Source organism: Haliotis rubra, unplaced genomic scaffold (assembly GCF_003918875.1).
Source record: "Haliotis rubra isolate DU_JTF1 unplaced genomic scaffold, ASM391887v1 Scf222, whole genome shotgun sequence".
NCBI classification, from domain to species: domain Eukaryota; kingdom Metazoa; phylum Mollusca; class Gastropoda; order Lepetellida; family Haliotidae; genus Haliotis; species Haliotis rubra.
In genome coordinates, this window is record NW_025766248.1 from 903,645 (window position 1) to 925,332 (window position 21,688).

Here is a 21,688-nt window from a genome sequence, read left to right on the forward strand (position 1 = left end):
GTTTACGCTGCACTCAGCAATATTCTATAGCAACATGGCGGCGGTCTGTAAATATTCGAGTCTGGACACGACAGTCCAGTGATCAACAGCATGAGCATCGATCTACGCAATTGGGATACGATGACGTGTCAACCAAGTCAGCGAACTTGACGACCCGATCCCGTTAGCCGCCTCTTACGACAAGCATGGGTTACTGAAGATAAATTCAAATCCGGATTTTCACGGTAGATAAATTGAAGACCGACATCGGGGTTGTAGTAGTGATGGGAGACAGCTATAATTGTTTTTAAAAATATTCTTTTGGTCCCCGATGACGATCTGTCTCACAATGACATCGAGTGATCTATATTAACAAAATAATAAATTCTGTAGCCTTGTGACATATACGCGGAGTACAATGGCACATGATCATCTGGGTCAAACATTTTTCATCCTCGATAATAATTAAGTTGTCCCAAAGGGCAGGTATAGTCTGTAGGCTGAAGAGTTTGGATCACCAATGGAATATATCTGTGAAATCAGAGAGAGGATGTTAACATACGCCGTTATCTCAGATACGTATGCGAGGTTAATTATATAACGCCATTCTGTCCGCGCATACTTCTATCGGCCGACGCTACCCAGGCTATCTGGTGATACAGAGCTAACAGCCTTGACCTTTGGAGCACATACATAACATGTAGAGTCATTAAATACACTGACCCATATACAAGCTGGGTTTGTGACAACAGCTAGACTTTGTCAATCTGCACGGATGACACGCGTTACTGCAACAGACACATACACAAATGGTGAATATATGATGTTGTACCTACAGATACTTCAAGCATATACTAGTAACAGCTGATATTTATAACATACGTAGACTGCATTTATACAGTTTAGAAGGAAAACCATAGCAATTAATAGAAACAGAATATAGCTGTCTGTGAGTTCCTTACTGGAAGCACAGAATGAGTGAGTGGGCATGGTTTTACGCTTTTTCAGCACGATTTCAGCAATATCACGGTGACCCATATGGTCTTGGAGAATCGAACCCAAGCCTTCCGAGTGACTTGCCAATGCTTTACCCACAAGACTACCCCTCCTCAACAAAAAAGCACATACGCTTGGTGTTTTTTTAATAAACATAAAGAAAATAGAAAATACACAGGTTGTATAAAAACTCATCCAAGCTGGAGTATATATCATTGATATGTATGTATTCAGGAGTGTACACTCGCCTGTCCATTTAAACTGTCAAGTCATGCAGCATTCTGTGATGTAGTACGTACAATATTTGATATAAACGACAACGCATCATTAACATTCAAAGAGTTGTTCATTTTCAGTAAACGTGGAATTTCAAATACCTTATGAAACTAAATATATCTGCTGTGGATGAGGGCATAAATCAGTCTCACTTATGAACGATATAATTACTTTGACAAACTGGAGGAACATTTTCACAACATTAGAGAAGGAGCGGGTTTTGTGTTGACCAGAGTACACGAGGAGTAAACTAGGACGCCAGCGAACTTACACCCTTCCCCTAATATCTAGCGGCTGATAAGCGATAGGTCACAGGTAAACCGTCCTTTTCTTGGCGACAGTTCGAGCTACAGGTAAGAATATAACAGGTGGTGGTTGATAAACACAGGTTTCTCAGTATTTAGAGGCTCAGAGAGCCGCCAACGTTATAACTGCAGATATTTTGTTCCCAAGGTCGACCTTTGTGTTGATTTATTGAGGTTCTTGTCCTGGTTAGGTTGTAGGGAATTTTTTCTGAGTTTCTTGTCTTCCGCTCACCCCCTTAAATTTCACTTGACGCAAAATAATACGTTTCCGTATCTCAGTTTTCTCTCCAACTATGGACAGTATCCACTGGTGCGACGGACAAATACTGCCATTGTATAGTTATGAAATACAGAATCGTCTTGCTTCAGTTAGGTTTATTAAAAAATCATTTCCGAAGCAATGCGACTTGAACTACGTCAGATATTAGATTAAATTAAAATGCTGGTACCAAGTTTTTTGGGTACTATGATAAGTTATGGAATTAGTGAAAACCATATTTATCATTATTTATCATATTATTTTGCCAACCCACACTGATGCCAGCTGACGTTGCAGATGAGAAACGTATGAAAAATCTGGATGACCTGTCATTCATCGTAATGTGGGGCGGTGGGGTAGCCTTGTGGTTAAAGCGTACGCTCGTCACGCCGAAGACCCGGGTTCGTTTCCCCACATGGGTACAATGTGTGAAGCCCATTTCTGGTGTCCCTCGCCGTGATGTTGCTGGAATATTGGCCAAAGGGGCGTAAAACCATACTCATTAGTAATGTACACACATCTTATGTAGCAGCTCTATATTTGAAAGATGACACAAGATATACCGTATAACAAAAGAGACCTACAAACAATCACGTTTGTATCAAACAAACCAGTGGTCGAAAGCATGAGTAAACGTTGAAGCAGTTTGGGAACATTTGACTTTTAATCAGGCCATATTTTGTAACTAGACCAGACAGAAGAAAGTATGATTATCACTTTAAAATCCGAAGGTGTTAAGATAATGATCTACGTTTATTGCAAGTGATTGTAATACACCATACTGCGAGGGGTTGCATTTGCACACACGGTAGAAAATTGTCTGATTTAAACCCTTCTACTCAGATGTAATACGTCATTTCTTATGGTACAAATGTTTTGCATTATCACTGATTTGTTTGAAGACAAACAGTCTGTTAATATTGCTGACAGTGGCGTTATTCTAGAAATCAAACTAACAGTTATGTCATGGACGAAGGTTTAAAGGAGCCAGTTCGTCACAGTGGTCACACTTTAAGCAGGCGCCACACATGTGAGTTCACGTCTCTTCACGACACATGGAGATTTAGGCCTGTCACCCGATCTGTTAACTAAATATAACCTACTTCCATGTATGAATGGAATGACTCTCTCACAAACATTCAGCTGGGTGAGTGAGTGAGTGACGGCGCTTTGAACTATTTCTCAAATGTGGGTGTCAATAACCTTTTTGGGGGCACCCTATAATTGACAGTTCGGTCACACGCTTGGATTTATCTAAACCGCCTCAGAAACCGCTATACGATCCCAAATCTGCAACAAACTGAAAATTATCTCTGGTCACTTTGTTATATTTTATGGTTATAATTCAGGAACCCTTTTCCGACTGAAAAACAAACTACCGGGCAAAAGTTATCATTTTTAAATAAATGTATACAATAGAAAACGTAGTCCCGATAACGACGCATCTAGCTGTCCGAAAACCTCGTAGAAATCGTGCATTTTTGAAAACGTGGAAAACGCAATTGTGGGACATTGGTCCAAATGCACTTGCATGATTGAGGCATGCTTGATACCGATGTTGGCCAGAGCAAGCATACAGTAACCCAAACACCGACCACGAATATGACAAGTCAGGGGCGAAGGAACGGTTTTCCGGGGGGGCTAATTTATGAATAGTATTGAAAATCAAAATGAAATTGTAGTTATGGTAAGGTAGATATGGTTTCGTCTTGAAAAATGTGTTCCTACGCCCCTGCAAGTATGGCCAAGACCCAATGCCGCCTAAGATCGGGAAGACCAAGAGTCATGACATCGGCCGAGGACCGCTTCTTCCTGTAGATCCACCCCCGGAACAGGTTGGTGACGGCGACAGAACTACGACGCGCAATCAGCAATGGAACAGTCCTTCGGCGACTTGGTATGGCTGGTATACGAGCCAACTGCCCTTTCCGTGGAATGACCTTGGCCCGTCTACATCTTCAACGCAGACTGCAATCTGTACGTCGGTGGCAGCGACGTGACTGGGCGAGAGTGCTCTTTACAGATGAAGATCTGTTCAGAAATGATGGCAGAGTTCGAGTTTTGCGACGTAGAGGAGAGCGACTGACGCCAAACCGCTTCCGAGAAGTTCATTCGCTCGACGGCGGAGGCGTCATGGTATAGGGCGGCATTTGTGGCCAGAGAACAAGGAGGCTGCTTATCATCCGAGGAAATCTGAATGCTCAGCGATACAGGGATGAAGTGTTGAGACCTTTTGTGAGACCTTTTGTGGTGCCTTTTATTCGACAACAGCCAAGAGGAGTCATTTTGCAACACGCAAGGCCTCACACCACCAGAAGTGTTCGAGAATACCTGCATTAATGTCAACGTCTTGCCTTGGCCAGCACATTCTCCAGACATGATCCCCATTGAACATCTCTAGGATCATCTTGATTGTCAGGTGAGGCAGCGTGTACCATCATCAGCGAACTGACAGGAACTTTAACAGACTCTCATGGACTTACGGAACAGAAATCCTGAGGACGTCATCCGCCGACTGACGACGACGATGAGGCGACCTGTGTTGATGCCCAGGGTGGTCACATTCCCTATTGATGACGTGTCCCCTCACTCCGGTCTCATCGTCATATGAGCGAAATATTCTCAAGCACGACGTTAAACCCAATTCCACCACCACTCCGGTCTCATTATGTAACTCTTTATGCACTTTTTAAAATTACGCTGATTTGTCTAAATTTTAATGTTGACCCCTTGACTCTTTCTTCAAGAATTGCGGCAAATGTGAGACCAGCATTACAAAGAATTGTCGGTCAAATTATTGGAAAATGATTTTTTTTTTAAAGTACTGTATAATAAATATCCCAATACGTCTGTATGTTTTGGTCAAGTGAAGTCGGTGATAACTTTCTTTTGCTAGATGTAGTTTACTATCGAAGACTAGATGCTAGACTATCGAAACAAAACTATGAAAGGTTAGCAAGTGTCTAGTGCATGGTAAAGCCAGCTAAATCGTTTCTATTTCATAAAAAAAGGTGAAATTATCACCTAAAAGAAATTATAAGTTGTATGCAATGTCATTGTGTCAAAGGTGTTTGGATCAACAATCTATTATAAAGTTTTTTTCCCAAACGTTTTTTACAGAATACACATATACTATAATAATTAGTTAATAATATTTTTTAAACCCTTTTATTCACGATTGAATGAATAAATGTTAAAACTGTTTTACGATGAGGTATCTAGGATCGGCTATTAACCAGCTAGGGTCCCGCGCTCCTGGGGTTCAGGATATGGAGAATTTAGGTAAATCGAAGTATGGGTTATGAGTGAAATGTAAATGAACATTTGCTGGTTTGGTCAATCTAGGTTAACTTTGGTTTCAGTTTGTCAACACGTCTTCGCCAATGTTGTCGAAGGCATTGAAAGCACCCATATAGAAAATAACACAGGTATACCCTTAAAAATCAATATCTAAAGTTAACCACACGAAATATTTCGTGATTTGAGTAACGGTATTTGATCGTTTTGCTTAAAACTTCAGCAATGGTGAAAGTATTATATGATCTCTGTTATGACCAATACGGTATCCCAGTCGTGAACAATAAACGGTCCCTCAGCGAGGCGCTGGGTCACACTCACACCACAACGTGATAACTGTGTATGGTGTAGGATTCAGAATGGTACGTACAATCTTAGCATGAAGTTGACCATACTATTACTAGTCTGCGGTGATGTGTCATAGAGCAACACTTGTGCACTCTGTATCTGCGGCTGCGTGTGATTGACTGAGTCGTTGCTCGTTCAGTATCAGCTGGGGCCGTACTCACGGAGGTTCACTGATAGGGTGTTTTGGAAGTGACATTTGTGTGACACACACTGAACTGCATTGGGGACGGTACACGAGAATCGCCTAGATCGGATGCACTGATTGCTAACTGTGTGATCTGTTGGTCTGATGGATGTTTTATTATGTGTTTAGTTAAAGTAATCGTTACTCCACCTTCCAATGCCTAGGGAGAAGTCATTTATTCAGATATGTGCTGCCATACTGTGTGATGCAAGTCTTGTGAAAGTTTTGATCATCGATTCTGACAATTGTTTCTCAAAATCAATGACCCAAAATGTTTTCAAGTCCATGTAGTCGTATTGTTATATAATGTGAAACTGTTATTTATTGTGTCTTGTCAACCCCCAAGGTCAATAATTTTGGCTACTGAGACATTTTACAAAATGGAAGATATTGATCTTCAGCAACCCATGCTTGTTGTAAGAGGCGACTAACGTGATCGGGTGGTCAGGCTCGCTGACTTGGTTGACACGTCATCGGTTCCCAGTTGCGCAGATCGATGCTCATGCTTGTTGAACACTGGATTGTCTGGTCCAGACTTGATTATTTACAAACAGCCGCTATATATCTGGAATATTGCTGAGTGCGGCATAAACCAAATTCACTCACTCATCACCATACTCTTTGATTCACTGAGCAGAGTTGAATATCACGATGGGGGACACCAAAAGTGGGCTTCACACATTGTATTCATGTGGGGAATCGAACCCAGGTCTTCGACGGGATGGGCGAACGCTTTAACCTCTAGGCTACCCCACCGTTCCTGATATGTCTGAGACACACACATGACTAAAGGCCACAGGGACCCTGTGATCTGAAGCGCTCTAATTCACTGTGCAGAGTTGTGTCCCTTGGGCATGCCAGAAACCTATGTTCTTAGGTTCGAATCCCAGTTCGCCCCAATCATGCTTCCATGTTTGTCAGCACCATAGCTGTGCTCGTGTAAGCATCTGAGACCTGCATATTACCAGTGTATGAAATAAACCGAAAACCCAGCCAGACATCAGGGCGGGTAACTTCAAAATGTTACCAGCCCAAAATGGATTTAACCAGACCAAATATGGTGAATTTACTCAGATGTATGGAACATCTAACATTTTTACCAGACCATTGGGCTGGCTAGTTGTAAATTTAGACCGTCTCGGGCGGTCGGACGCGCCTTATTTCATACACTGGCGTTACGTCGGGCTATCCTTCCATATGAAGCAGATGTGCCCTGATGGATCAGGAATACTGTTCAAAGAGGTCTTAAAACTCATTCACTCTTATGACTGAAGTACAAGCCAAAGCTGTGTTTAACCTCACTTGGTCATCCAAAATACCATCCCAAATGGTGTCATGCCTAATTCACTTACCCAATGATGTGCTGCAAACAATTTGTTTTCTAAATGTTGAAAGATTTGAACCTGAACAGTGGGAAAGGCAGCAGCATCAAAAACATTTCGTTTCATTCATAAATGTACCATGCATGGTTTTCTGCATCTCAGGAAAGGTTCTGTTGTGTACCAGTTGAATATAATATTGAATGTCAGTGATATATTTTTTGAATTTTCAGGTTTGTTGCATGTGTTCACGGTCAGTACAAATATTGTCCAGACAACTGAAACTTTCCCAGCTCCGGATATTTCACATCATCGCCATGGATACAGTACCACCTGCAGCTTCGGGGGTCCGCAGTGCCAGCAGTTTCCTCTTTGACAAGGCTTTTGTCAATGGGCAGTGGGTCACAGCTAAGTCAGGCTCGGTGTACCAAAGTAAGATTATGTCAATAATTCAAGAAATTAGCAAACAGTTTGGAAAATATTACGAAGCAGTATTTTTCTCAGATGCGTTAATGTGAATGTGAATTTGACTTTGGCCTTGTTCCTTTTGGATCTAGAAGCACATTAAAATGCATATTATAAATATTTTCAGGAAGTGTGTGTATACATCGAACATTTGAACAATATGAAGTCTTTAACACAAGCTAATTTTTTGTAGGACTTCAGGTAAAGAAGTTACATAGATGTGATAAAAAATTCTCTTGGGTGAGGGACTTAAAAAAACTAGTTGTCATTCACAATTCTAAGTGCAATACTTTAATGACAATATTGATTTTCCATAAGGTTTCAATCTGGCATTTCCTGTTTGACACAGCAAGTTGCAGAGTGGCCTTTAAAGGCATGTAAAGATCCTGTGATTGTGGGCTCGAGTCTTGGCCTATTATGATTCTTGGTTTGTCCACACCACACCCAGTGTTAAAAATGGTTAAGAAAACAGGCATCACCGATGGCTCTCTAATATTCCACCCCCTGTTTCCCTCCAGTCACCAACCCGTCAACAGGCAAGGCGATTGGTTCTGTCCCTGACATGAATGCAGATGACACACAGCAGGCCATAGAGAAAGCTAATGCTGCATTCCTCAGGTGGAGGGAGACCACAGCAAAGGTAGGCACCATGTGTATGTAGTAAGTTAAATTATCCTGAAATCATTCATGTTTTCCTTGGTTTGAATGGTCTCCTTTAACAGGTATAAGTGTTCAGTAGTTTACACATAGTGGGTGTTTGTAATAAAATATTTCTCCATTTGGAAATGATGACTGACTCAATGTTCCTGAAAATTTACTTTGGATTTTTTTTTGCAGGAACGGAGCTTGATTCTCAGGAAGTGGTTTGATCTGACCAATCAAAATAAGCTGGAGTTGGCTAAACTATTGACAGCTGAAAACGTGAGAAAACAAATTCTATAGTGTGTGACCTTTCCCTTCTTGTATGCTCAGCTATAAACAGTGGATTGTGTTTTTGCTCAGTATGAGCTACAGATCCGAAGAGTTCAGTATTGTCAATGCAAGCATATACTATGCACCAAGCCCAATGATGTTTCAAAAGAAGTATTCTTGTTATTCTTAATAGCAATGGGCACGCCTTTACACATTGATGAGTGCCCAATGAAGCCATTGACATTTGAAATTGGGGCAGTGGGGTAGCCATAATGGTTTATGCATCCGGTTGTCTTGTACTAGCAGACTGAAGCTGGTGAAGACCCAGGTTCGATTCCCCACATGGGTACAATGTGTGAAGCCCACTTCTGGTGTCCCCTGCCATGATACGGCTGGAATATTGCTAAAAGCGGCATAAAACCATACTCACTCACTCACCATTAGAAAATAATTCTGTCCCTGAATGCAGGTCCTCTGGCCTATAATTTTAAGGGTGACAAATGAAAGTATTGTCTTATATCTGCAATTCTGTAATACCCACTCACACTGCCAGTATCAAGATACACTTAATATTTCCTATCCTACAGGGCAAACCATTGAGAGAGGCCATAGGTGAGATTAACTACGCTGCTGGATTTATCGAATGGTATGCGGAGGAAGCCCGGCGCGTGTATGGTGACGTCATTCCATCAACGGCTGCCAGCAAGAGGATGCTGGTCTTGAAACAACCCATTGGTGTGGCCGGCATGATCACTCCTGTAAGTCAAACATGGGGAAACAGAACTTATGATAGTGCATGCTACCAAGGTTGTCCAATGATATGTAAATGAACATGGAAGTGATGCACAGCTGAGGTCTTCTGTGAAACCCAAGAGCATGTGTATGAAGTGATAAAAACAAGTATCAGAACAATTTTACATGTTGAACCCTGTACCCAAAATTCTTTCACACAAGGACATGAGGACGTACCATTGCAGGTTAGGTCAGAATGACCTTTCATAAACATGACCAACAAAGAGGTTGACAGTTGCCAATCAGAAAACAGCTTTCTTAAACTTATCTCAAACTAGTGATTTCTGAAAATCTCTATAATCTTTGAAAAATATTTTGCCAAATTTTTCAATTACATTTGAAAACTAACATTCTGGATGGCCAAAATTTATGGCGGTACTTGCACTTACTTTGAAAAACAAGCGTCAAATTAAAATCTAACACCGAGAACAGATTCAGGGTATGGAATAATTTTGACGAGCTCATTTGTACTGCAACCAAGCATTTGTATCACTGTTATTATGTTTTGTTTACATGCTTGTTAATACAAGACCAATAATCAGTGACTTGAATCTATGATTGTCTGTTAAACTCAGAATTATCCTAAGTTGAATAAAATTTTGAAATTTAAATGTTTAATTGGCAAGGTAAAATTATGAGATTCCCAATCTCAATTTCACTTTATTTGATCCACTTTTTTGTTTAAAACAAGAAATTCATCGATTTAAGTGTTTTGAAATTTCACTGCAAACAGACTATAAGATGATATGCTTTTAAATCTGATGTTCACATAGAAGGGAATGGTTTATCCTGTTCTGCTTCAGAATATAAAACCCACATCTAAAGCAGTGATGAAATTATTGCCGTGGAAATGCAAAGTCTAAAAATGAATAAGAACACTTAATTAATATTGGCAGTGATTTGTAAACATTTGTTTCTATATTGTAAGGGATTAAGTTTCACAGCAGTTGGACATTGAATATATTTGTGTTCCAGTGGAACTTCCCCAGTGCTATGATTACCAGGAAGGCATGTGCGGCCATTGCTGCCGGCTGTTCTGTTGTCTTGAAACCAGCAGAAGACACCCCGTTATCAGCTCTGGCCATGTGTCAGGTTAGTAGCGGGTATCAAGGACACCTTCTGTCATCCAGGGAGGAGCGCTTGGAGCAGACTGGTCCTTGTTGATGTTTGAGCTTACTTTGAGAGCATCAGTACAAGCTCTTGTCATGATTGATATTGCCCTCTGTAAATTCTGACAACTTAATCTCGCCTCTTCCAAACAAATTACAAACATATCTATGAAATTAGAGCTAAATGCTTTCCCTGGATACGAAATTTAAATATTTTCATTTTGAAAATCCACAACAATATTTCCCTGGTTTATATAAATTGTAACTTTCATTTGCACAGCAGCATTACACAGAAGATTGTTATATTACCCAAGAAACTATTGCTTTCTTAAGCCATTAGTGTGAAACCCAAGTCCAGTAAAATACTGTTTGGTTAAGTAAATTCACTAAATTTGACTGAAAATGATCCTATGTGCCATGATCGGGCCAGTAGACTCAAAATGTTTTGCTACAGAACGTATGTTATATTCTTTGAGAATCTGACCTCAAAATATTTCTCTACTAACCAAAAATAAAGTTGTTACAGCAACACAATTATCCAATCAGACGACAGTTATTCAGTAGCCTCTATCTTTCTCCCAGCTTGCGAAGGAGGCAGGGCTTCCAGACGGAGTGTTGAATGTGGTGACCAGTTCACGGGACAATGCGCCCTCTGTTGGCAATACACTGTGCGCCAGCCCCATCATCAAGAAGATCTCGTTCACAGGCTCCACAGTAACAGGGAAGGTGAGAGTCCTTGAATCCAGATATCGGTCATCGGTCAAGCTACATTTGTGTCATATCTGTGAAACCTTGCCAGGCTTATTACTTTAGATTCAAACATTCAAATGTTCACACAGCAGTGAATGGGTACCTGGTGGGATGAGATGGTCATGTGACTGTTTACCTTCTATCATCAGCTTGGGTTGTAGTACACTAATCCACTGACCAGGTTAATAATTTTAGTGCTTTTCAAGGATACAGTTATTATATTAATTAATGTGTGAAACCCATTTCTTGTGTTGCCTTTCGTGCTATCGCTGGAATATTGCATCAACATGACATGCAATCCTCAGCCTGACAATGCAAAACATTTCTTCGGATATGTTGCTGGAAACTTGAAGTCTTACCTAATGGTGTTCATGGTTGATATCTTCACTAAGAGTTGTCTCCCATTACAGATTCTTCTCCAGCAGTCAGCTTCTACAGTGAAGAAAGTCTCCCTGGAGCTGGGCGGCAACGCGCCGTACATTGTGTTCGACAGTGCTGATATTGAGGCAGCGGTCCAAGGTACCATGGTCAGCAAGTTTCGATGTAGTGGACAGGTGAGTGATTTTTGTTTTGTTTTTTAAACACCCCATCAAGTAATACAGCAGCTGTCTCTAAATATTTGAGTGAGTCAGTTTAGTTTTACGCCGCACTCAGCCATATTCCAGCTATATGGCAGCGTGTGTAAATAATTGAGTCTGAACGAGACAATCAAGTGATCAACAGCATGAACATCGATCTACGTGATTGGGATACGTTGAAATGTGTCAACCAAGTCAGCGAGCCTGACCACCCGATCCCATTAGTTGCCTCTTACGACAAGCATGGGTTACTGAAGATCAATTCTAAGTCTTTGAGTCTGGACCATACAATGCAGTGATTAACATTAAGACCATCAATCACACAATTTGAAAAGATAACATGCAATCTCCGAGCCTTATGACCCAACTCATTCAGTCAAATGGTAACAGCAAACATTTGATGCTGGGAGCTTAAATTCTTACCTTGCGGCCCAATACAACTGTGACAAATTGATGATTGTTTTGAAATTCTCTTTGATATTATTGGTTTTCACTGAGCCGCAAATCTAATAATAGTTGTAATAAGATCTTGACACTCATAAAACTGGACCAGCCTTGAATATTGAACGATGTCATGAAAGTTGCATATCAGCAACAAGACTGCATGGAATATCACAATTTCTTTTTAACTTTGGAAATTCTGTGTGCCAACACATCTGTAACTGAGTAACTTGGCCACAGTGCACCAGATCTTCACACAAACATGAATCAAACTTTCCGTTTCATCAGGTGAACAGCACAATTGATCACTGTTTCCTGTTTTCTTCAGACGTGTGTGTGTGCCAACAAGATATTGGTTCAGGAAGGAGTGTATGACCAATATGTTGCACGTCTCGCTGAAGTCATGAAGCAAGAGCTGAGAGTTGGGGATGGCTTTGACGACAGCACCACTCAGGGACCTCTCATCAACAGCAAGGCTGTGGACAAGGTAAGGTGGTCAACGGCAAAAAGATAATTCTATATTTGTTTTTAAAAAATAATTATTTTTGATGGAAGTATCTTTATTCTATTGCCATGATTTTTGATTTCTTTTATTTCTTTCTTTTTATCCCCTGGCGTGTAATGCATGGCAATTATAGTAAAAGAACCTAAAGTGGGGCCTTCGATTTCAGTCCGTAATTGTTTCATTTCGAGAGGTGTGCTTTGTTTCTGGAGCATAACTGAAAAATATCCATCAATAAAACTATTATGAGACGGATAAAGGTGGTGCCTTTTGCAATTTGAAGATTTTGGTATTTTGATTTTTCTCGGTTTCCATGGAAACAATTTTGACTTAGTCTTTAAAATCAACTTGGACTTCAGTAACTGTCAGATGATCATTTGACGACTCTTGTTTGTACCACTTGTTGACAGGTAGAAAGCATAGTGGAGGATGCCAAGAGACTAGGCGCAGGGCTGGTATATGGAGGCAAGCGATCAGACAAGGGAGAGAACTTCTTTGAGCCGACACTACTCACCAATGTCACTGTGGAAATGAGATGTGCTAAAGAGGAAATATTTGGACCAGTTGCTGCTGTTATCAAGTAAGCTGGAAACATGTAATCAGCACTATAGGCCTTAACCATTCTCACATATTTATAAGATGCAATTGCCAACTGGATAAAGTACACCATCTGGGGTTATGTAATATTGGGTTATAGGGCCAGTTTGTTTCTACATCCAGTACTCAGCTGGTTCCCAGCTCCTTTATATACGCTATAACTATGATATGTGAAACTGATTAATACAGCAATATGAATGAAGAACCAGTTTTGGTTTTTCCCACTTTTAGTAGTTTGTGATGTTACAGTCATAACTATGAAGCACACTGAAAATGGTTCACTAGTTAATTAAGTAAAATTCATAATATTTGAATTGAATTCAGTCTGTTTTTCATTGACTTTTCGATAGTTATTATGAGGAAGGAATATGGTCCCTTCACAATACACTGAAAAGCATGAAGCGTCGTTGTTGATGTAAAAATTAAGTAATTTTCATGTATTCTGCTCAGGATCAAATGAGGAAGGAATATGGACCTACTTATCCCTTTACAATACAAGCATCGTGTTTTCCTGTATTTATCAGATATATGTCTCACTGCAAAAACTCTAGCTTAAAGTATTTTCTTCCTGAACAGATCAAATAAATTTCCTTGTGAGGAGCAAGTCCAATTTAATTTCCCATATTTGGCATAGAAACAGACACGATGGCTGACGGACAGGCCACACATTCTAGCCATCTGACATTTAAGTCAAGTTGTACGAGCTAGAGATGTTCTGACCTTGTTCTAATGCAGTATAAACACTGATGATGAAGCAATACAGAGCTGAAAATATTCTTTGGGTAACCACATGAGTAAAAATAACTAAGAGCAGAGAAATAACACCATTTGTGACTGATTTGCAGGTTCAAGACGGAGGAGGAGGCAGTTGCCATAGCAAACTCATCAAATTGTGGCTTGGCAGGTAAGGCAACAATTCTGTGGCAGAGTTCTCTTGGCAGATGAGTTCTCTTACTAAAAGAAAAGTCCCATTTCGGACAGTCATAGTCAGGCTGATAAGTTTATCATTGTGTTATATGATGACAATGATGTAATCTATTCCTGTACTTTGTGAGTTCAGGTGGAAAAGATTTTGTGATTTTCAAAAACTGAATAATTTATATCTGAACTGAAAAGAACCATGAATTGTCTTGTAACTTTGCAGGATATTTCTACTCACAAAACCTGAGCCAGATCTGGAGGGTAGCGGAGAAGTTGGAAGTTGGCCTGTGTGGTGTTAATGACGGTCTCATCTCCGCAATAGAGGCGCCATTTGGTGGAGTGAAGGAGTCAGGGCTTGGCAGAGAGGGCAGCAAATACGGAATCGATGACTATCTTGAGATCAAATACGTCTGTCTTGGGGGCTTATAATTGCCATATTATTTGAAACATGTTCTGGAGAAGTTATGTCAATAGGCTTTTATGATGCTGTGCATACGAATTCAAGTTCATGAATGGTGCATGACTTCATGATTCCAAGATTCACAAGCTCTGTCTTTATTTTTGCTGATTCATTTTCTCAAGGTTTGTGATTCTTTGAACTTATGTGCATCGTTTTACCTTGACATCCAAAATTAGGGGTCCACAGTACCCCCAATAACTAATTGTAAGGGTTCTTACAGCAAGTAAGAGGGTCCTGTAAAGAAAACACAAGGTCCCTGTTTCACAAAGCTATCTTAGCTCTACGACTGTCGTACCTCCTATACTGTAGCATATACTTACAACAGTGGAAGCGCTACGATGACTTTCTGAAACAGGGCCATGGTGTAGTTTACTGTAAGGTAAGATTAAAAATTCCTTTACTTACAGGAACTTTATAAATCTTCTCAAGAATTTGGCTCAATGGGTATTTTTATGCATCACTTTTTTCGGCATCTATTTTGTACATGTGTGCATATTGGATGCACATTTCTGCAATGTGTTAACCGCTGTATGTATCTGACATCTTATAGTATCAACATTAAACAGCTGAAATAGCAAAGTTATGGTTAGTTGTTAGTGAGTGAGTGAGTGAATTAGTTTAGTTTTATGCAGCTTTTAGCAATATTCCAGCAAAATCGCTGGAACTGTTAGTTCTACATAGATTTACGTGAGAAAGTGTTTTTGCATGCAATCGGTGTATAATCAAATGTGCCAAAACAGCAATGTGACCATCATTGTGATAATACTGTCATACAAATCCCCTTATACAGATGTTTCTTTCCATGAAAAATTAGTATGATCTCTTCAGTATATTGAGTAATATATTCAATCCACCTAAAATGTATAGTAGTGTACTATGAGCCCTCTTTAGAAATGATGAAGTAATTGTTGCTTGTATTTGTGTTGTAACTTGAGACAAATAGTGTCATATAAAAAAATCTGAAGGTCTGTTGGTCATATTTTGCCCCTCCCCACGTTTCCTCATGTGCCATAGAGCATCCTAGAAAGGGACACCTTGGCGGTCAAGTGACATGGTTGATTATATCAATATGTGTAGAGTATTTGCTCAGAAGAGGCAATGTTGGATAAAACATTTTATCCTCTTGCATAGAGCAACCATAAGTTACAAGCTATGGAGTAGAGTGATATTCAGAATATTTTGTTTTACAGGAATAGTGAACATAGCAATAAAACCAATTAGCAATATATTTGTTTGTGATTTTCTTCTTGTGGGTACAAAATACAACATAACAAAACGCTGGATTCAGTGAGAGGATGGCAATTCGTTTTTTTCTCTGTAGGGATATTTTACAAATGCTTTTCTGGACTTAATGAAGTTTTGATGCTACAGGAGTGATCTCCCTTCAATTACATCATTAACCTCATTTCTTTGGAGCATGGAAAACATGACATGAATTTGAGTGAGTGAGTAATATAAGCAGGGTTTTTAGCGCTGCTTTTCAGAGTTTAGTTTTACGCCGATTTTAGCAATATTCCAGCAATATTACTGCAGGGTACACCAGAAATGGGCTTCAAACACTGTACCCATGTGGGGAATCGAACCTGATCTTTGGCAGGGGCGTAACCAGGAAAGAAATGAAATGTAGGCACAACTGGACATGCGGAAAGAAATGGCATGTAGGCACAACTGGACATCGCGATATCTTGGAATGCGATTGTATGCCAAGAAAGACTTCTAGGAGGGTTTGTGGGCATGACCCTCAAGAAAATTTGAAAAAAAAGGGTTACTCTAGACAGCATTTCCTGCTATATTTTCTGGAAAAAGCGTATTTCAAACTTTTCATAAAAATATGTTTTCATAGGGAAGTTACTGAAAATGAACAGGGATAAATTTAGTATTCTAACAAATATTTTATAACATATTTAAGCAATGACAAAACAGTTCTGTCAGCAAAAGTAATTATTCTATTTGGCCATAAAATGTTATGTACCAGCTGATTTACTTTTTAGGAAAATAGAAAACAACAACTTTCCATGCATTTTCTTGAGGGTGTGTGTGGGGTTAACAGAAGTCAGTACACAGTTTATATGCATATATAGAAAGATCTGTAGACTAGTGCTTGTTATATCGGCTGAAGCCAATTGTTGCATGTAGTGTTGTAAATACACACTGAATGCTAGAATACCTACTTTTGATTACTTTATATATATATACATAATTTGAACAAATGACAATTATGTGGATCAATAAGGAGAGAAAGTCTGTATTCTGAGGAGTAAACTTTATTGCTGTCAGCATGGTATGTACAGTCTAAAATGAAATCCATGCGCCTCCTCTTCGGAGCAGCAAATTGCTGAATGACATGGTGTGTTTACTTGCAAGTCTCTGTGGACATGGGTAAGTGCAAGTGATGACATACGGACATCACCCATGGTGAGTGAGTGAGTTTAGTTTTACGCCACACTCAGCAATATTCCAGCTATATGGCGGCGGTCTGTGGATAATAGAGTCTGGACCAGACAACCCAGTGATCAACAGCATGAGCATCGATCTGCGCAATTGGGAACCGATGACATGTGTCAACCAAGTCAGCGAGCCTGACCACCCGATCACGTTAGTCGCCTCTTACGACAAGCATAGTCGCCTTTTGTGGCAAGCATGTCACCCATGGTGGACTGAAGGTACTCTTGACATCTTTGTCAGCTCTTGTGACTGATACTAGATGGTCTTGAGGTTCTGATACTTTCACTTTAGTAGAAATTGAAAGTAGTATGTGATGAACTGGTGCATACCCTTCATGGGACCTGCCCTCTTGCCTTAGGGTATGTTGTTCAAGTCAGTATGGTTTTACACCGCTTTTAGTAATATTCCAGCAAAGTCACCCGAAGGTTACCGGTATTGGTTGTCATACACTGTAAACACGTTGGGAATCGAACCGGATCTTCAGTGGGAGGAGCTGGAACCACTAGCCTACCTCACCGGCCGTACATAGTGAAAGAATCCCTTTGGTGTAATAAGACATTCAAGGGGAATGCAGCCTTTAGCGACTTTCTAGTTGTGTGAAGAGCCTACTACCTTTGGCTGAAATTGCTTTGTCTGTGGATTGAGGAGAAAGTGCTCCAAGGGTGCAAGTTCCACAGCTGGGTTTCCGGGAATCTCTAGTCCCAGTACGCGGATCCTTGGTCAGTTGAGCGCAACCAAGTGCAGATCGTCTCCATAAATACAGCAGTGCTCTAGGTCTAGTTTGGCATGAAATGCATGTGGACACCGGTTTTTTTTTAAATGTCTCTTCATCCAATGACCCAATCGATCTCAAACTGTGCAAGTGGATGTTTTGTCAGACAACCTAATCACATTGTAAATCACCGATTTTATGCATTTGTATTTAAGAATCTGTCTATGTAACTGTCAACAAAATAAACAGCAGACCGCAGACTGCTTGCAGAGGGAGGGAGCCAATGACCTGTAACAGCGGCAGTGTTGGGTCATAAAGGTAAATGCACGTGCAGTTCGTGATAGTTACCTGTGCACTGCACAGTGATAGACCGTTTGGATCATTCACATTGACTACTTCTAGCTGTCATCATGAAAGCTTATTCAGATGATGCTAAACGTTTAATTAGAAATGTGTTGAATTTTTTTTAAAAAGAGAGCAAACGTAGCAACCGATTTATAAGGTGTCGGATTACATGAAACGTACAACTTTTGCTCTTGGCATGAAAAAGAACATCGTGCTAAAAATTGTGAAAAATATACCAACAACCAATAAACAAAACCTTGTACAAAAAGGTAGGCATCCAAAGTTAAATTCTGTTGACATCAGTCATCAGAGATGTCATTTGCCGGCTATTTGCTAGAAATGAACACCTCTTCATACCTGTCACGTGCATAGCTGACCTACATTGACGAACGTTGACCTTTATGACCCAACACTGCCGCTGTTACAGGTCATTGGCTCCCTCCCTCTGCAAGCAGTTTGCGTTCTGCTGTTTATTTTGTTGACAGTTACATAGACAGATTCTTAAATACAAATGCATAAAATCGGTGATTTACAATGTGATTAGGTTGTCTGACAAAACATCCACTTGCACAGTTTGAGATCGATTGGGTCATTGGATGAAGAGATATTTACAAAAAAACGGGTCCACATGCATTTCATGCCAAACTTATAGTAGTGCTGGCGAATGGACGCTGAAGGCGTTTCCAGCTGGTCCATACTTCATCCGAAGCAGACGGATGTTGGAGAGGAGTCGTGATGCCCGCACGGCCACCTCTTACAAAATGGGACATTGTCAGAGCTTGTCTCCTGTGGCAGGATGTCTATGAACCAGCAGACCTGGAATGTTCTGCCAAAGATTTGACTGGAGTGCGTTCACAGCACCTCGCAGTGGTTACGTTGGAGAAGAAAGTTTGCATTATATGATTCGCCAGCTATCGTGCACCACCACGTATATTTGCTACATCTTCATACAAGCAAGGTCACTGAACTGTGGTGAAACGCGACTACCAGGATTGGATGGTCAGGCTCTCTGAAATGAATGATGCATGTCAAGCCAAACTGCAAACATGGATGATCATGATGTCAATCACTGGATTGTCTGGTCCAGATTCGAGTATTTACAGACCGTCGACTTACAGCTGGAAGATTGCTGTGCGCGGATTAGAACAACGATTTATTTCAATCTACAAGTACAAGTAAGCAGATCTTATATCACTCAACCCTTACTGCATGGGGCGAGTGGGGTATTTTATTCACATATTCTCGGCACCCAGATTCATAACCATTATTATTGTGTAAAGACGATTCCGCTGAAACATTAGGTGGCATAGTGTTCAACTTTGTCGGTTGGTTTGGAGTCTTTGCAACTGAAGGTTGTGTTGTCACCATTTCCTGTCCAACCACTATTTCGTATCCTCCCATAGAGGAACACATAAGGTCAGTATTCCAGGCGACCTAAGCTGACACTACAACTGCCTTTCTTCCATAACTGGGGTATCATTGGGTGAGGACAGCACCCGCAACTCATTCTTACACTTCACCATGAATGCGGAGGGTTATACTTTCCCCGCTACTCGGAACAATTGGACAGCAAAACACACACCCTATATCTACTGACCACATTCTTCACAGGGATAGTCCAGCATAACATGGCTTTCTCAGAAAGGAGTGAGTGAGTGAGTTTAGTTTTACGCCGCACTCAGCAATATTCCAGCTATATGGCGGCGGTCTGTAAATAATCGAGTCTGGAAAGACAATCCAGTGATCAACAGCATGAACATCGATCTGCGCAATTGGGAACCGATGACATGTGTCAACCAAGTCAGCGAGCCTGACCACCCGCGATCCCGTTAGTCGCCTCTTACGACAAGCATAGTCGCCTTTTGTGGCAAGCATGGGTTGCTGAAGACCTATTCTACCCCGGATCTTCACGGGGTTTCCCAGAAAGGAACCCAAATGACCACGACAGCTGTAGTGTGTAACCCATGTCCAGGCACCTTGATCGTCTGGGTGAGATCTACTAATATGTTAAGGGGACAATTCTGTATTCGTATACTTAAAGTTTAAATATATATAGATGCATCAGATGTTAGTCGTTATGTCGAATATATATGGAGTTCAGTAGTGTCATTTCTGACCATAGTGCAGAAAACGATTGTGTCGGGGTAATTTATATTAACTGTATCATCGAATAAACATATCGTCTAATTAACTGAGTTTGTTTGTTATTTAACGTCCTATTCAGGAACATAGCCAGCTATATAACGGCGGATTGTAAATAATCAAGTTCGGAGCAGACAATCCAGTGTCTGACATAATGAACACTGGTGTACGAAATTAAGATGCAACTACATGCACCAACTCAGAAAGCCTGACTTCTAGTGAATACAGTATTGTTTATCTACAGCAATATTACAGCTTTGATAGCACATGGTACAGTGGAACACGCTTATTCGGACCTAAGATATCCGTAAACCTCGCCTACGGGGCGTTGTTGGCGTGAAACAAAATACATACTACATAAAATGCAGTAATATCCGGAATGAAAACTAATCACAGTGCTCGGAAAACCTTGATCACCACTCTGGCTCATAAGGGAGTCCCGCCTAACCAGATAATGCAGAGTGGTCACAAGAATGTGGCCAGCATCAATGCCTATAGTACCGCTTCGTTTGATCAGCAGCATGAAATGTCCAGCCTGCTTGTGCCGTCTGAACCTGCTCATCAACCCGCTGTTTCCGTAGTTGCAGACAATTCCATCACAGATGCTGAAGAAATCGTTCACAACATTGCGGACTATGAGTTGACCGCTGTTGGCGATGCTAACTCTGCTCCCGCTCCTGTTCCTGTCAGTGTTCCTTCTGTCGTGGATTTACCGATCTCTGTTGACGACAAAGGTGCTGTATCATTCAATCAGGGTATGTCTATGCAACAGCATCACCCTGGAACTTCTTCACGGCGCTAGTTTTCATGCTCCGGTTCATGTTTATGTAGTTCACGGTTGCGACAGGAAATACAAACTCATAAGGCGTCCAATTATTGAAAGTGACTCCGAAGATGAACTGATATGAACTGACAAAGCATACTTGCTTCTGATATTTGTACATACCTGAAAATGTTTACCCTGTGTATTTCTATGTTTTCTGAGTTTATTAAATTAATTGAACGGACTATTTGTCGTTGTTGTTTGTATTTGGACTAAGAAGTAAATGTAACTGAAAAAACTCTTAATTTAGGCAGGTATCAATTGATAAAAAGATTATTACACTTCATTTTTCATGTCTTGCCCCATATCATCCCGAGACACCCATATCTGACCGAGGCCTGTCAGATATCGGTGTCTCGGGATGATATGGGGCAAGACATGAAAAATGAAGTGTAATAATCTCCACATATATATCCGGAAATCCGATTTTCGGATCCGGACCGTGAAGTTCAATCATGACGTGTGCCAAGTACACTATCATGTCCCACTTACTGGACAGCGACCACGTTTGGTGATGTTTATTTTGAAATTTCTCACTCAGCGCCCAGTATCAAAGAGAGGGTTATACTAATATTCTATCATGTGCTCGAAGTGTCAATTTAATTAACAGTTAAGCGAGACTTACCTGTAAGGTGATGATTGTTTGTTTGAACATATTTTATTCAGTGTTGAAATGGATTGGGCACAAGTTATGTAACTTATTACCGCCCGCTCCCATCAGAAACATGAAC

At 40.6% G+C, this 21,688-nt stretch overlaps 1 protein-coding gene across 3 annotated transcripts; it reads left to right on the forward strand.

Moving 5' to 3' along the window:
- The first annotated feature begins 1,517 nt into the window (after positions 1 to 1,517).
- LOC124277500 (succinate-semialdehyde dehydrogenase, mitochondrial-like) lies at positions 1,518 to 15,716 on the forward strand. 3 transcript variants are annotated; one of them, XM_046713208.1, is made up of 12 exons: positions 1,518 to 1,604; positions 7,197 to 7,395; positions 7,947 to 8,068; positions 8,266 to 8,349; positions 8,928 to 9,098; positions 10,108 to 10,224; positions 10,824 to 10,967; positions 11,402 to 11,545; positions 12,339 to 12,497; positions 12,923 to 13,092; positions 13,955 to 14,013; positions 14,254 to 15,716. In XM_046713208.1, the coding sequence occupies exons 2-12, from the start codon at positions 7,206 to 7,208 to the stop codon at positions 14,457 to 14,459; spliced, it is 1,566 nt and encodes a 521-aa protein (XP_046569164.1). In that variant the 5' UTR covers positions 1,518 to 1,604; positions 7,197 to 7,205; the 3' UTR covers positions 14,460 to 15,716. The 3 variants fall into 3 exon arrangements, with proteins under 3 accessions (XP_046569164.1, XP_046569161.1, XP_046569162.1); XM_046713205.1 differs by lacking the exon at positions 1,518 to 1,604 and adding an exon at positions 5,390 to 5,474; XM_046713206.1 differs by lacking the exon at positions 1,518 to 1,604 and adding an exon at positions 5,579 to 5,689.
- Positions 15,717 to 21,688: the final 5,972 nt, after the last annotated feature.